The sequence below is a fragment of the Penicillium vulpinum genome, assembly GCF_028829585.1.
Source record: "Penicillium vulpinum strain IBT 29486 chromosome Unknown utg000004l_segment0_segment0, whole genome shotgun sequence".
Lineage (NCBI taxonomy): Eukaryota > Fungi > Ascomycota > Eurotiomycetes > Eurotiales > Aspergillaceae > Penicillium > Penicillium vulpinum.
In genome coordinates, this window is record NW_026643244.1 from 91687 (window position 1) to 104116 (window position 12430).

Genomic DNA, 12430 nt, shown 5'->3' on the forward strand with positions numbered 1-12430 from the left:
AGGAGTACGTTTTTAAGGATTGCATAGTTTAAAAAAATTTATTTGAAACAAAATACACAAGAACTCAACACTATCTCTATCAATATCAACAAATCAAATCAAATCCAACCAGTTGTTGGACAATACATGGCTATATCTCTCTTTACTGTCGTTATTCTTCCCCTTTTTGAGACATAGTATCCCGCTTTGCTGTTTCCTCCGCATAAGTTTCAGATCTTTTGTATCATTGTGATGGTTGTATCCATGGATCTGGAGTGCAGCGCAAGAAGCTCAGAAGCTCCTTTGTGCTGACTCTAGATCCCCGTGTGGTGAGCTGCTTGCGATCGGGAGCAGATCACAAGCTCTCAAGCGTGGGGTGGGGTACCACACTGATCCTGTCCAGTTCCTGGCCGTAATATCCATTTTGGAATCGGATTGTCCTTGTTTGATGGGATCAGGTTGGGACAATCCTTTGGCCGAAGTCCACTTGTGTACGCGCGAGCGATCGCACTGGGTTCCTCCATGCATTGAAAGTGCCTGGCCAGCAAGCAGCATGGTCTAGCCGCGGAGTAAAAAGGAAATCAATAAAAAGTCCTCCCGTGAAGTTGTTCGTATCGTTTAAAAGAAAACCGCTGTTCCCCTCCAGGGCGGAGGCCTACAGCTCCTCAACTGTTCATGGCAGTCCGTTGGACATGTGGGAAACAGCCTGGCTGGCCTCAATATGACGGTAGTTCATACCCAAGGTGAACAGCTCCTGGAAACTGGCGCTGACCTTCTCGTGCATGATAGTATCCTGAGGGGAAATGTTACCCAACTCCTCCAGCAGACGCGAGCGGCACTTGAAGAAGTTCTGCTCGGCATTGTGGAGGCGCTGTCCAAGGCTGGCAGTAGTCTGGGTGGCCTTGATGGAGCTAGCCTGGGAGTGAACGGAGCGGGTGCGCTTCATGGTGGGAGCTGGGGTGGCACCGGTGACTCTTCTCTTGCGGCCAGTGGGTTCCTTCTTCTTGATCTGACCAGCGCCAGGCGAGGTCTCAGGGGAGCTGTGGCGCTCGGAGGTGGCATAGTCATGCACACGACGCATGTGGTCGTAGAGGTTCCATCTCCTTGGGAATCCATTTCCTGGGACGGCGCGCTCACAGCCCTCCCACAGGCAGAGGTGGGGGTTATCTCCATGGCCATGTAATCCGTGGGCTTCACGCTCGTGGCGGAACAGACATGCGTTGGAAGAGAATCGCAGCTGGGCATCAATGCAAGCGGGGACCTTGCAGCGATATGGCTTCAGATGGGAATCCAGGTACTTGCTGTTAGTTGATATTGGTTAGCTTGGGCTCAGATTACACCAAAAAGTTTTATCACGGGAGGACTTGCTGGTAAGCGCATTTTTGCGTTGTGGGTGGGTGGTTGCAGGGTTTCTCTCCAGTGGCAAATGGGCAGTAATATTTTCCGTCGCTGTGGGTAGACATGGAATAATACTGGTGCTCTCGCGGGTTGCGAGCCTCAACACCTTCCTTAGATCTCTGGCGCGTTGGTTCTCTCACAGGGAGTGTTGGGAAGAAATCGGGGTCAGTCTTTCCTTGGTGCTGAGAAACAGCCGGCAATGCTGAACGGCGGGATTGCTTTGAGGGTCTAATGGTCCTACGATATTGTGGTTAGATTTCTGATCAAAATCTTTTTGTCTTCTGATGTATCAGTCTTTCTGACACTCACCTGTTGAGGTCCCTGTCGTTAAGAGAAGAGCTGGGGAACAAGGGCTCCGCTGGGTGGAGTCCATGGGTTGTTCCAACGGGCGATGTGGTGAAGTCTCCGAGGAGTGCATCATCGGGGGCCATGAATGACGTGTATCCAGGGTGTGAGCAAGAAGAAGTAACAGACATATCATTGCTAGCGTCGGTCAGTGGTGGAGAGACCGGGACGGTCTGGAAAAGACCCGACGAGTATTGTTCCATAGTGGTTCCTGGGTAATGGGCATCATGCATCATTGGAGTCCACGACTCTGGGCCTGTGATATAATGGCCGTCCTCGGTACTGTGTGAGCTGTGCCCGATGGAAAGAGCATCATCCGGCGTGCCATTCCCGACACAGACATCATTTTCAACAGAAGAGAAATCCAGGAAAGAGTTATAAAGATCACGGGACATTTCATGGTCATTCATATCAGGGACTGCTGGGAAGTCCGCGCCTGGGTACATAACATCATTTGGTCCGACCGTGGGGGTCATCAGCTGCTGAGACAGCGAGAAAGAAAGCATATGCACCTCGGATGAGTCTGGTTTTGAGATAGCCTGGTCAAGGGATTCTTGGTGGTTCATTGTCCAGTCTTTCATGTCCTGTGGATTTCCATGGGCTGTACGGATACTTGAGCACAACGAGGAGTTGTCATGGCTCGTCATTTCATCATCCTGGATTAATCTTGAGGCCATATTTGAGATCCCTGAAACCATGGAGGTATGCATGGACTGTGAGATAGAGACTCGGTCAGAGTCACTGCTGGTCCTTGGAGACATTGTGTGTGGGTGTGTGGTTGTATGATAGAAAAAAAAAACACTGTAAACCAAGAGTTAGTATCTACTACTCGTATCGAACAATGAGATAAGCAAAAAGAAAACAGAAGAACAGAAAGCAGAGAACAACTCCATGGTCCAGAGATGATTGTTGAAGACCTAGTGAGAGTCAGTAATGAGACCAGAGGTCGCGTCGCGATTACTTGTACGCACCAAAGTCGTTTTTGTGGGATTGCAAATTCCTTGGCCGACCAGGGAGTATCGTTAAGGTCCTGGTCAAAGTTGTCGAGTCTATTTTCGGGTCCAGGTCTGCTGTCAATCCAAGGGAGTGCTATGAGGTGCCAGGACGAGGAGAAACAGTTTCATCATGGCCAGAGTTACTATTTGATTGAAGCATCATGATCCAGGTAAGTCCAGGTAAGTAAAAGAAAGTCGTTCATTTTTGTAGCCAGATCAGATAGGTACACAACGGCCAGGTTCCATAAAGCAACGGCCTAAGCAAGAATTGAAAGCGGATGCTTCAAAAGACCATAATTGACACGGAGCAAGCACATTAGCTTGAAAGATTCCTCAGTTGATCCCTTGGGGTAAAATGGTTCCATTATTGTTGAGAAAGTGGCCATAGTAGCATCAGGTTTCCAGGCAAAGAGTCATAATTTCAAAGTCCTTTTAAGTGGTTCATGTGGTTCATTCCAGGGGCGTTGGTTCCAGAGGTAACGGGGTCCAAGGTTATATCAAAATCCGCACTCGAAACTCCGGTACTAGAGTAGAGGCAATGTGAAAAGAAACACGCATGGTAGTCCAGTGGCAGTGGAAGTCAGGGCGATTTGAGTGTGCAGCATTAAACACATCTCAAAGAGATTCATTCAGCAGGTGCTGAAGGCAAGTATCCTCGGCAGTGGTTCTGGTTCCTTATTCATGGTCGCCAAACTTGGCCAAAAGTCCAGTTGTGGGAGTAGGTCTAAGGTCCTTGGATCCTGGGGAATAGGTTGTCGACGATCCTCGGCAAGCACAGTTGACAGTGGTACAGGTCCAGAAGACAAAGGAAAGAAAAGTAACGCATAGGAGAACCAATTGTAAAGAAAATGTGACGGGAGCTACCTATTGTGTTTGTCGAAATGTGTGAACAGACTAAAGAGAAGCCTGGGAGACAACAAGAAAGCAAATCCTGTCCGGGAAATGTGGCAGAGAGAAATCCTTGTGGCAGTGATTGTATCAAAAACCAGGGAGTCTTGGGTTTAAGAAAGAAGTTTGTCCTTGGTCCAGGGACTGAGTTGTTGTGTATGTGTTGTCGAAGAAGAGTATATGTAAAGGTGAGAGAGAATAGTTGCACAATCACACAGGGTAGTAGTCGTAGAAAAAAGGGGTATCCAGAGTTAAGGAAGAAAGAAAAAGAAGAATCAGAATGAGGGAGGGGGATCAGCGGCCTTTTAGCGCTCAAAAAAACAAAAGCTCGGACTGCAGAGGGTCTGTGGGCCATCAAACATGGCGTGTGCCAGTCTCACATTGTGCAGGAGACGAGTGCGCTGTTGGCACCCTGAGAGCCAGTACTGCAGACTGGCGGTGATGGCATCTGCATATTGGGGGGTGGTTCGTTTGACTGAGTGGAGGGATATTATCTAGCGGTGAGGCGGGCTCGGGGTCTTGAGTGCTTGGCAAGAAGTATGATTGGTGATGGAAGACAGGACGCTACAGCATGATGTCCGAATTAGACGATCGGCAGGATCACTCGCGTGTTCGATGAGATGTCCAAATTGGTTGCGCCTGGACAGGCAATCGTATGGAGGAGAGAATCCCACGTCGGAGTGCCACGGAGGTGCCACGGATGTACGACGGGAAGTATACCTGCAGCATGAGGTCACCCTTGTACAGCGTTTTAAGACTCGAACATATATGAAACAAAAATAAAAATAAATAGATGTGATTGTAAATGTGATTGATCATAAATAATATAGATGATATAGTAGAAATAATGTATAACTAAGATTACTGGACAACGGGACGGGGCGAGCCAGAGAGCCAGACCCACGTTGGGCAGCAATGCAGTCACTTTTTTTTGGGGTTTCCTAGGGGTCACTTTTTTTCAGTTAGCCAAGTTCAAAAGAAGTTGTATGTGAAAAAAAAAAATTAACATCAAAGTTGATAGGGTCAGAAAATGTAAAATGGAATATGTTTTCGTTCAGCAATCCGAAGATCTCAGGTGAACTATGCTTTAATATTGGTTGTTCATCACAAAAAAAAAAAAAAGGGCAAATGCCCTTGGGAAACAGTGAAGGAATGTAAATCAATAATGATAATAATAATAATTGGCTTACCTGTTAGCGGGAATTGTCGGAGGGGATGAGTTGTCATGAAACACAAGTCATATTCGAGGCTGTGATGGCAGTCTGGAATATGATTGACGGAGAAAAGGAAGAAAAAGAAGGAAAAGATTTTTGTAGGCGTGATCACGTGATATATCTATATACATAAGTTTATACTGTTTATACTGTTTACACTGTTTGCTTCTATATTCTATATTGAAGCAAACACCCACATCTTCAACTTGGGGCTTATCTACCCGTCAGACTCTCCACTCTCTATTCCTTGGCATGATGAATTGGACAGGCGGCCAACTGCAGCGTCATCATAATCGCTCAGTACTGTTGACCAAAACTCAGAGACAGAATTTTGCCAAGTCGAGACTCCAAAAGGGCACGGTCATCCCCCCGCCTTCGCCATTATGTAACTTTCCTGATATTGGATTCAAGGGCTCGAGCGCTAGGGACAAGGATGAGGAGGAGACAGAGGCAAATGGAAATCAGTCAGTCAAGAACTGTTGATTGCTTTGACTTTGTTTCCACCAATCCATGTGCACGTCCTCGTACTAACCCGTGATCGCGCTGGTTCTAGAGCCACGGAGGAGCCGGTCTCACGTTTGACTGGTGGTCAATCCGCTCATAGTGGTAATGACTTGAGCGAGATCAAGCGCCAACTGCTGAAAGAACCTGATTGGGCAGCTGTATCCGTCACACGTCCACTTGAGCTTGCATTTACATCTGTGGAGGAAATCGAGCGGTTTGGGAAGCGACGAGTGCTAAATGACAAGGACAGGAAACGGCTGATGGCAGCTAACAACAACGGGTCTACTTTGTTTGAGCGACCCAGACCCCCACCAAGAGGCAGAAATTCATCCTCGGTGATCGATACCATCGAAGAAGACATCCAATTCGAGTTCAGCGGACGACCAGTGGCGCAATCCAATGACGGCTCAGCAGTGGTCCCGAACAGCATGTCATCCCAGTCAATGCTACTTGACCACGAAGGATCACCTATTATGGAACAGAACCTGGGGAAAGAGAACCTAACGGCTACCTGGATTACCAATCTCTTTCCCCGTTCGCAATGACCTCGACGCGGGGCTATGACCTAGCAGTGTATAATGTTGAAAACTCATTTTCATTCAGAGAGTCAGATGAAGTCAGATAAATGGTATATGTTCTCAGACTCCACATATCAGACAGATGTCTGCAGGGAGGTATTCATATCTCGTATTTCTTGGGAACCCCATCTTCACTATGGCCTGTTGGTCGTGGCGGTGCTGTTAGGTCTTTCCAAGGTCCGCAAGACCACCTTAGGCACCAAGGTTCCAAGGTTCGTGGAATATACTCAGTGAGCAGGAATCACCTTCATCGCCGTGCCTATAGAGAATCCTTGCATTGACGAATCGTCGTACTATTCGCCCTCTGCATGAGATCACGATGGAGACACAGAATTTCTCACTCACTTGCAACCAACATGGTCAGCAATGATGAAAGATTTTTCTCCTGTTGAGCCCCAATCCTAAGTTTTCATATCTTGAACTACTTCTTCCGCCCTTTTCTAGAAATCTTCTTCGCTCTCGTCGTCTTCGAATTCGTTCTCCTTGGTATTCAGAGGTTCGTCGCGCAAAATATAAGAGGATATAAAGCCCACAAGATCATCGTGCACATACATTCTGCTGCTGTCACCAATAGGTTGGGTTAGAGTATGGCATATCAATGACAGCATGTAAATTGGAGGCTTAGGTGACAAGATCTTCAGGGTGAAGTCAAAAGTAGATGCGACTTTGACAGTGTCTTGGAGAGCCAGGCTGAGAAACGACAATGGATAGAGAAATATTCCGATTGAACCAACTTTATCTATATCTCGCTCGCTCCCAATGTCCATACCCCTCAGTAACCTTTCTGGACGGGGGGAACACACGGAATTCCACAGTCTGATAGGGTTCGGGATGAAAATGATGACAGTGCGTCAGGCACCGCCCATTCAACAAACTGGGACCAGAAAATCAGTAGAGCCCCGAAGACTAAATCGCTGAATGGGATATTTCATCTCTTACTTGAAAGACCAAAGGGTGCACATATCTCCACTATACCTGCGACCCCCACTCCACAAAGATGAACGTTTTTTTCAACTAGAACTTTTGCAGCTATCTTGGTGATCGGTTCTGCATAGGATTGTCGTAACAGTGATTTTTCCAGGGGTAACGGGTCCATATTTTGGTCAAAGGAAACTTCATAGAAATTGAGATATAGGAATCTTTTCAAGGTGCGCATCGATGTATCGATGTACTTCGTATGTATGTAGATCGATAATTACCGCATTAGGTCATCACATGATTGGTACCTACCTGCCTTCCCGAAGCAACGTCATTTCCGTCTCCACAACCATTTCCAATTACATTGAAGACCCCTTGTCGGTTCCATCGCTCAATTATGCGTTCTATTCCATTTTTGGCCACACTAGCCACCGGTGCTATCTCCATCGCGCTCCCGTGGCAATCTATAGATCCAACCAGTGGAACTCAGCTCCCTCTCGTGATCTGGCACGGTCTGGGCGATGACTTTGAGCGCGAAGGGCTCAGTCAAGTTGCCAAATTAGCAGAATCCACCAACCCAGGCACATACGTGCATCTCATCCGACTCGCCGACGATGGCAGCGGAGACCGCTCCGCAACCTTCTTCGGCAATGTAACGGAGCAAATCGCCTCAGTCTGCGAACAGCTTGCCACGGACCCAATCCTCAGCACGGCACCCGCAATCAACGCTCTAGGCTTCTCACAGGGTGGCCAATTCTTACGCGGGTATATCGAGCGCTGCAACTCCCCGCCCGTTCACAACCTCGTCACATTTGGCAGTCAGCATAACGGCATCTCGGCGTTTGAGTCGTGCGCCATCGACAACTGGTTCTGTAAAGGAGCGGAGCAACTACTACGATCGGGACGGTGGTCGAGCTTTGCACAGTCGCGCGTCGTACCGGCGCAGTACTTCCGCGACCCGGAAGAGCTGGATTTGTACCTCGAGCACAGCAATTTCCTGGCGGATATTAACAATGAGCGCGAGGTCAAGAATGAGACGTACAAGAGGAATCTGGCATCGTTGAATCGGTTTGCGATGTTTATGTTTGAGGAGGATACTGTTGCTGTTCCTAAGGAGAGCGCCTTGTTCTCCGAGGTTAATGCCACCACTGGTGAGGTGACGCCGCTCCATGAAAGACCAATCTACAAAGAAGATTGGCTGGGGCTGAAGCAGCTTGATGAACAGGGGAAGCTGGACTTCAATACTGCTCCTGGACAGCATATGCAGCTGTCTGAAAAGACCCTGCGCAAGGCTTTTGATCGGTACTTTGCTCCACTGGTGAAGGAGTCGCGTCCTTCAGCGCCGGGTCTCGTTGTGCAGGGCGGCCTTTGATTGTTCTCTCTTCTCTTGGGCGTTTTCTTTTATCATATGATATCCCAACTGCGTGTGCTTCATCGTTTAGATACTTGGCATCTAAGTCGAAGTCCAATCTAATGCCGCATATGGCTGGTTAGTTACAAAATTATAAACCCAGAATGTCTTTTCTGTTCGTTCTAGCACCGTCTATTTTATGTCTACCAACAATATAGCTAGATACATCACCTTGCTACTACTCATCGCAAGCTACGCTGACAAATAAAATATGCAAGTGGAAAAGAAAAAGATGACAAAGATAGACACCGAATAGGAGAAACCCCGACAAAGCAGAAAGGACCTGCGTATCTCGAACAAGTTGGGGTCTTACTAGCCAGCATTCGACACGAGGGAAGATAAGATCCATGCAAGGCAAGGTAGGGCGGGTAAAAGGAAAAGAAAAGAACATATAACAGAAAGAAAATTATATAAACATATGAAGAGCCAGCGAAAGGAAATGGCTGCAAAGATGCCCAGCGAATGATGCAAAAGTGCAAATCAAACAAAAAAAAAAATCAATAGGGCGGCCGGCCAAGGCCTCCGCTAACCTGTCTTCTGCTGTGAGATCGACTCAGCGGAGCTTTAGAAGCAGGTTTGGCAGTTGCCGGGCGGGTTCCATTCGTCAGTGTGGTCTCGCCAGGCGAGAGGAACCCATCCAAGAGCTTCCTCAGTTGATCTTGGTGGGTGCCATCCAGGGCATTGGAGTCATATTCGGTTGAGAGTTCTGGGATTCCAGCTGTGGCAAGGCTATGATTGGACCGGCTCTTGTTGCGGTTTAGAGGCTTACTGTTGAAGGCACTAGCTTCGGCCCTGTCTTTCACCGAAGACAGTTGCGATGGACCTGGCGCGGTGGATGGGCGATCATATGAGGTCAGCGAGCGCTGTGAGTCGTTCGGGAATCCACCCGGGATCGACAAGCCGACTGGGATTGGTGGGACGGGAGGGATTTCTGCGCCTAAATCGACCCGATTTATGGATTGTGCACTCGGAGATTCGTCGGTTGAGGCTTTATCGCCTGATAGGGCAAATGCCGCCGCCGAGGCGCGCGGTGTCTCTGTCCCATATTCACCAGGTGTTTGTTGACTTTCTGGTTGAATTGAGGCGGTCTCTCCATCTATCTCGGAGACAGAGAAGTTGCCGCTCATCATGCTTTCGCTCCCGGAAGAAATGGTACTGGCATTTGATGCGTCAAGTCGTCCACGCAATGGGCTGAGGCGTCGAGCATGGGAGTCGTTAGTAACCGAAAGCACGCGTCGAAGCTCATTGACACGAACAGGCGAGCCTCTGCTCGAGCCGTGGGATGAGGAGCCTGATATTTCCGGAATGCTCGTGCGGCGGTGATATTGAGAGCCGGCAGGTGAGCCATTGGTAGCCCCGTTAGTTTGGTTATTGCGAGCATTTAGAGTAGCCCGAGAGCCAGTGATGGATGATGTTCCAGTGCTTTCCTTATCCACAGCTGCTAAACATGCCTCGCGAGACCACGGAGACAACATCTGTTCTTTCACGACGGACGGGAGGCCGCCCTCAGCCTGTGATTTCACTGCTGTTGTGGAGTGCCCAAGGACCGGGAATGTAAATCCTCGTGCTGGGGAAGAGGCCGAGGGGCTGTGTGGAGGAGACGATGTCGATTTGCGATAAGATTCGTCGATCATATAGACAAGTCCGTCGACATTATGGAAGGGTGTCAGTGGGGGTGGGGAGGAGTTGTCATTGTCGGGCCTCTTTTCGCTGTCAAAAACAATAGCATAAAGGTCGACCGGAGGCAGGCGGATTTTGGAAAGCCAATACCCCTTGTCCTGTCGCTTCTGAATCTCGTTGCTTATCTCAAGACCCACGGGGGAGGACTGCATGTCGAAATGCTCAGACAGCGCAAGAAGATATCCGTGTATCAAGCTTCCAATGTTAACGCGAGCTGCGAAGGAACTCAGCTCTATAGATGTGAACAAGTCATCTTGCAATTTAAGGACCATAGGAACACCGAATTGAGCGGCATTCACCCCGAGATTCTCGACAAGATTTGCAAGAAGTAGGTGCAGCAGGAGAATTTCGTCGTCTTCAGCAGCTGTCTCAAGTGCAGCATCGTAAATAGCCAGGTGCAAAAGACGGAGGAAGTTCGACTGTGCCACCAGCGCCACTTTATCTCTTTGGCTTCCAGGGGCCGAGGTACCTCGTCGATTCGACCTGTCTGTCTGCTCGGGGTCTCTCTTGGAGGTTGTCTTGATATACTTGGGTGAATCTAATCGCACCTTGAGGTCGTTCCCATTGGTCTCAATCTTCAGCCATGATAACAATGCATCGGTATAGGCATAGCGAACATCACGATCCACATCACGAAGAAGTACTTGGGTTCCTTCCCACACATGGATTCCGACCGGATGTCTAGATTCTGCGCCAGACATGGTTGCTGGCGTCCTTGAATTAGCCACGACCAAGATAGCCTTGACAGCTCGGAGAGCAGTCAATTTAGCGGCAGCATGCGAGAAGGTTTCTGTGCTTGCTTTGTCTCCATTTATCTCAGATCCGGAATTTGTCGAGCCCTCATGCGCCACTCCAGATTCGTGAACGGTTGCCAATGGAGATGGCACGGAACTCTCATGGTGGAAATTAGGCTTGAAACGCCTGAGGATAGCCCGCATCATGTCTGCGACTTGGTCTCCATAGTAGATATGCGTTGCGAGATCTCCAATACACTGTTCCAGTAGCGTCAGAAGATTTTGTCGTCGAGGAGAGATTTGAGCCACAATTTCTACTTGTCGATTTAATTTCTTCTCCGATTCTGCAGACCCAGTACGCTCTGGCGGTGAAAGTATATCAGAAGCGTAGTGCATGAGTCCAAAAAGGATGTCCATGACGCTGAGTCCGATCATGTTCACGGAAGATCTGAGAAGCCAATCCACCACAGATAGAATAATGAATGATGCCTCTAAAGCACCCTCCTTGGGACTTGTATCGTGGAGAATCTCCATGGCTGTGATCAAGATAATAAAACGAACTTGCACCGGACACCAGTTCGCAATGAGTTCGATCAGAGATGTTGCCCAGTTACCACCTTTGCCCTCGATTGTCTGAACGCGCTTTTCGCTTTGTGGGAAGCCCTTCCTTGAGATGAACCGTAGAATGGCGGTTACTGCAATACGGATCTGACCACGACTACTCCCCGAGACGATGGTTTGTTCGAGACAGCGCAGGGCCAAGAGCCGAGCCCCCATTTCCGCCTTTCGGTCCGCGTCAGCAGCTGATCGCGCTGCCAGCTCGGGGTCACCCTCTGCCGTGTCCACTGTGTGCACCGTGTTGACACTCATTCGGCGTGGTTTGTGCCCCTCGCGTTCATTCGGGTCGGGTTCGGTTAGCTTGGCCTTTAGTGTCGTAAGGAGATCCTCATCATCAGAATAGAGGTTCTCCAGAATAACCGGCAAACAGATCTTCAGCGATGTTCCTCCGTCGGCAGACAAGGTCTCTGAGCTGACCACGCCTCTAATAGCTCGCAGTCCTGCATTTCTCCATCGGATGGCTACCTGCGGGCTGAAATTCGCGTTCGATTTGGATGTAAATTCCGGGTCGGCAAAGCTGGCGTAGGTTCGCACAACTTCTCGGTATTGATGCGCGAGGCCCTGGTCAGCCGCGATGGCCGCAATGTCTTGATACCGGCAGAACATTTCGAAGGCAACGATCGATTCCTCCACCATATTTATGTCATTGGATCGCAGAACGGTATCGATTATTGTCATGACAGATCGGGCGTAGATAGGAAGGTCGCGGGGAACTTTTTCAATGAGCGCAGCCAGGATATGCAGGGCCACCTGAACATTTCTGTGCAATAAGATCAGTCAGTCATTCATCTTGTCGAGTCCACATGATTCGGGTGGTCAATATTCTGCGCGCTCACCCTATTCTGCGTCTCCAGACATCCCGGGCAACTCTCTTCTCCAGGAAACCGCCGACCTTGGTCAGCTTGCTGCGGCGTGTGCTCGTATAGTACAGCAGGTATGATAGTTCGCTGGGATTTGGCCGGACCTCCGACACCCCTTTCTGGTATTTAGGGTAACATTTTAAGGTCAAGACCTGGTGCTTCGGCCGACAAGACTGGCGAACAGACTCCATTGGAAATGTAATGCCACATGCAATTCCAGGTGGCGGGAGTCCACGAAAGAGCGCGTCGGACTCTGTGATATTCGAGGTGGAAAATAAACTGAAGACAAGCCGGGGGTGCTTGAGCGA

At 49.1% G+C, this 12430-nt stretch overlaps 4 protein-coding genes across 4 annotated transcripts, besides 1 other annotated feature; 2 read left to right on the forward strand and 2 right to left on the reverse strand.

Moving 5' to 3' along the window:
• Positions 1 to 652: 652 nt before the first annotated feature.
• On the reverse strand, positions 653 to 2483 carry N7479_008583 (putative C2H2 finger domain protein; the record flags this gene model as incomplete). The annotated part of the gene is made up of 3 exons (XM_057256277.1): positions 653 to 1280; positions 1336 to 1614; positions 1687 to 2483. The coding sequence occupies 3 exons, from the start codon at positions 2481 to 2483 to the stop codon at positions 653 to 655; spliced, it is 1704 nt and encodes a 567-aa protein (XP_057103735.1).
• Positions 2484 to 2549: 66 nt separating this feature from the next.
• Positions 2550 to 2615: a sequence feature (Short protein (N7479_008584, KAJ5950171.1) was converted to a misc_feature.).
• A 2456-nt stretch (positions 2616 to 5071) lies between these two features.
• N7479_008585 (uncharacterized protein) lies at positions 5072 to 5868 on the forward strand (the record flags this gene model as incomplete). The annotated part of the gene is made up of 2 exons (XM_057256278.1): positions 5072 to 5283; positions 5373 to 5868. 2 exons carry the CDS (start codon positions 5072 to 5074, stop codon positions 5866 to 5868), a joined length of 708 nt encoding a protein of 235 aa, XP_057103736.1.
• A 1348-nt stretch (positions 5869 to 7216) lies between these two features.
• N7479_008586 (palmitoyl-protein thioesterase family protein) lies at positions 7217 to 8191 on the forward strand (the record flags this gene model as incomplete). The annotated part of the gene is made up of 1 exon (XM_057256279.1): positions 7217 to 8191. One exon carries the CDS (start codon positions 7217 to 7219, stop codon positions 8189 to 8191), a length of 975 nt encoding a protein of 324 aa, XP_057103737.1.
• Positions 8192 to 8727: 536 nt separating this feature from the next.
• Positions 8728 to 12313, reverse strand: N7479_008587 (uncharacterized protein; the record flags this gene model as incomplete). Its single annotated transcript, XM_057256280.1, has 2 exons — positions 8728 to 12022; positions 12099 to 12313. The coding sequence occupies 2 exons, from the start codon at positions 12311 to 12313 to the stop codon at positions 8728 to 8730; spliced, it is 3510 nt and encodes a 1169-aa protein (XP_057103738.1).
• Between the last annotated feature and the right edge of the window lie 117 nt (positions 12314 to 12430).